Raw genomic sequence first — 3,116 nt, forward strand, 5'->3', positions numbered from 1 at the left:
CAGACCGGTGGGCAGGCTCCTCTCGGTGTAGTACCGGGGAGCGTTAATTTGTAGCTGGAGGTGTCAGAGAGGCGCGCGCCCCGGGGCCCACCACTGTGCTTTTATCCGTCAACCAGCTCTCCCAGTCACAACCCGCACTGGCTGGCACAAGTGGCGCATCGACCACTCTACTGGTGCGTGTATTTACGGCGGCGGCGCAGCCCACTTACTGCGGAATAAATGAGCGAGGTGTCTCTAGTCTCCACTGAGCTGAGCCTTGTCTCAATACAGGTCACCCTGCCTCACTGTGTACACTGTCTGATGATGACAACACAACCTGCTCCTGTTCCACCTGCCTGACGCTGGAGGAGGCCGCGATTTGTATAAACTTTCACTTTTACTCACTTTGACTGTTAGAGTAAAATTAATAACTAATGTAACAAACACAATAATTAAATAAGAATTAGTTGGCTTATTACAATAATAATAGTTGTTTTTGTTATTATGATGTTTATTATGATGATGATTATTACTATTGCTATTGCTGTTATTGTTTCAGTACTGATAAAACGCATATTATATAGCAATATCTAGATAGACAGACATAGCTATTATAAAACACATATAATAGAGGCAATTCTTAAAGGTCAACATCGCGTGACTTTGTATCTGTTTGCACTTACTGTGTGGGGAGAAAAAAAAGGAAAAAAACAATGTACATGATGTAGACATATATATATATATTGTACTTTTTCAATGAAAAAGTTGATCTCAAAAAAAGGTCAACATCGCATCAAAAAGAAAAAAAATCTAGGTCATGTCCTCACCCGGTGGTTCACCTGCATAGTCTGAACACACACACACACACACACACACACACACACACACACACACACACACACACACACACACACACACACACACACACACACACACACACACTGAGCTCTGCAAGGTAGAGCTTATGATAGATAGATAGATAGATAGATAGATAGATAGATAGATAGATAGATAGATAGATAGATAGATAGATAGATAGATAGATAGATAGATAGATACTTTATTGATCCCATGGGAATTCATTTTCTCCGCTACACAACATCCCACTTAGTGCATAAAGTGCATATAACAAGAAAGATAACAATAAATACTCATAGAAAGATAGCAGCCAATAAATATTATAAAAGATGCTTCTCGTGTGTGCATTGGCAGCAGTGAATTGCTGCTTCATCTCCTCCTCAGCAAGTTTTATTTCCAACAACAGCCTCTTATTTAGCTGCGAGGTCCTGGTGGCTCGTTTTCATCATGACAGTCTGCAGTGTAAACCTGTAGCAGGCGGCTACACGGTGAGTCAACAGGTCTAAAGATACTGTCTTGATATAGATACTAGAGATTAGACATAGGGTTCCGTCAGGTCAGGTGCAGCCATCAGTGGAGATGTGTGCAGGTGTGTATAAATGTCTAAAAGTGTGGTTGTGGAGCGGGGTCTGGTCTGGTGTCAGCAGAGCGGAGTTGAGATGTCAGCTCTGCCCGGACAGTGGAGACAAGAGGGGGGGTGGGGGAAGGGAAGGGGAGGGGGCGTGGCCTTCTGGAGGGGATTATCTCGAGGTGCGCCGCGCGGACCGAGCTGTGATTGGTTGGCCCTCCTGGCAAACGGCACGCGACTATGGATGTCGCTATAAAGACGCCTCGCGTGCCGGTTCTCAACCCAAAAACTAAAGTGTTGCGAACACCGGAGCGACAATAAGGAGCTTCATAAAGAAGAAGAACAACCAGCTCATTGTTTTGCCGCGGACAACGGCGCGAGACAAGAGATGGACGCTGTGCTGGACCCGTTCTCCGGACTGGACTCTTTCTCCTCCCCTCCCTACTTCGACGATGACGAGTTTTTCACCGACCAGTCGTCGAGGGACGGACACTTGGACACCGACGACTTTCTGGACGACGACGTGGACTTCCTCGCCAGTCACTTCCAAGACTACTACAAGGACGGAGACATCAGCCGCGCGGAGCACGACGCCGACTATGACATCGGCGACCTGTCCTTCTCCTCCTCGTCCTCCACCTTCTCCTACGGCTGCGCGGACAGCACCACCCCGGACCTGTCCCCGCACCACCGCCACCACCACCACGGAGGAGGAGCGCTGCTGAAGCGGAGGAGGCGGATGAGGTCCGACATGGAGATGCAGCAGCTGCGACAGGCGGCTAACGTGCGCGAGCGGCGGCGGATGCAGTCCATCAACGACGCCTTCGAGGGACTGCGGTCCCACATCCCCACGCTGCCCTACGAGAAGAGACTGTCCAAGGTGGACACGCTGCGTCTGGCCATCGGCTACATCAACTTCCTGGCCGAGCTCGTGCAGTCCGACCTGCCCATCAGGAACTCCAGCAGCGAGATGCACGCGCAGCCCAAGAAGGTCATCATTTGTCACAGAGGAACAAGTAGGTCCACTTCAGATCATTCCGCTACATGATTGATGTAGAGATAGATAGATAGATAGATAGATAGATAGATATATAGATAGATAGATAGATAGATAGATAGTAAAAAAAAATAATACAAATAAACAAATGAGAGTGCTTCTGATGAAGATGATGAAAAAACAGAAATATTAATGTTCTCCTCTTCCTCCTCCCTCCCCAGGATCTCCCTCTCCCAGTGACCCGGACTACGGCCTGCCCCCGCTGGCCGGACACTCTCTGTCCTGGTCGGATGAGAAGCAGCTCCGGGAGCAGAACATCATCCGCACCGCCAAGGTCTGGACCCCGGAGGACCCCCGAAAACTGCACAACAAACCGGGCCTCACGGACATTGAAAACGAGCCTCCCTTCGGCCTCGTGGCCTGATGATGATGATGATGATGATGAACACAGAGTCCATGTAGTAGACTCGACCTGTATACGACGCACAAGTGTGGAAGACCGCGATGCGGATCCCGTGTGTGTGTGTGTGTGTGTGTTTCGTGTGCACTTAAAAGGCGCGCGCTGTAAAACTGTGACCACCAAGTGATCTGACTCGTTGTAAATAGTTTTATCATGTTGATAATTTTATTTTTTTGTAATTCAGGCAACTGGCAATCATGTATTTATTTTTTTTCCCACGAGTGATAATATATGTTTTAATTTAACTGCAATGA

At 48.1% G+C, this 3,116-nt stretch overlaps 1 protein-coding gene across 1 annotated transcript; it reads left to right on the top strand.

Moving 5' to 3' along the window:
* Positions 1 to 1,793: 1,793 nt before the first annotated feature.
* Positions 1,794 to 2,826, top strand: ptf1a (pancreas associated transcription factor 1a; the record flags this gene model as incomplete). The annotated part of the gene is made up of 2 exons (XM_083991387.1): positions 1,794 to 2,421; positions 2,624 to 2,826. The coding sequence occupies 2 exons, from the start codon at positions 1,794 to 1,796 to the stop codon at positions 2,824 to 2,826; spliced, it is 831 nt and encodes a 276-aa protein (XP_083847513.1).
* Between the last annotated feature and the right edge of the window lie 290 nt (positions 2,827 to 3,116).

This window comes from Trachurus trachurus (assembly GCF_905171665.1).
Source record: "Trachurus trachurus genome assembly, chromosome: 17".
NCBI lineage: Eukaryota > Metazoa > Chordata > Actinopteri > Carangiformes > Carangidae > Trachurus > Trachurus trachurus.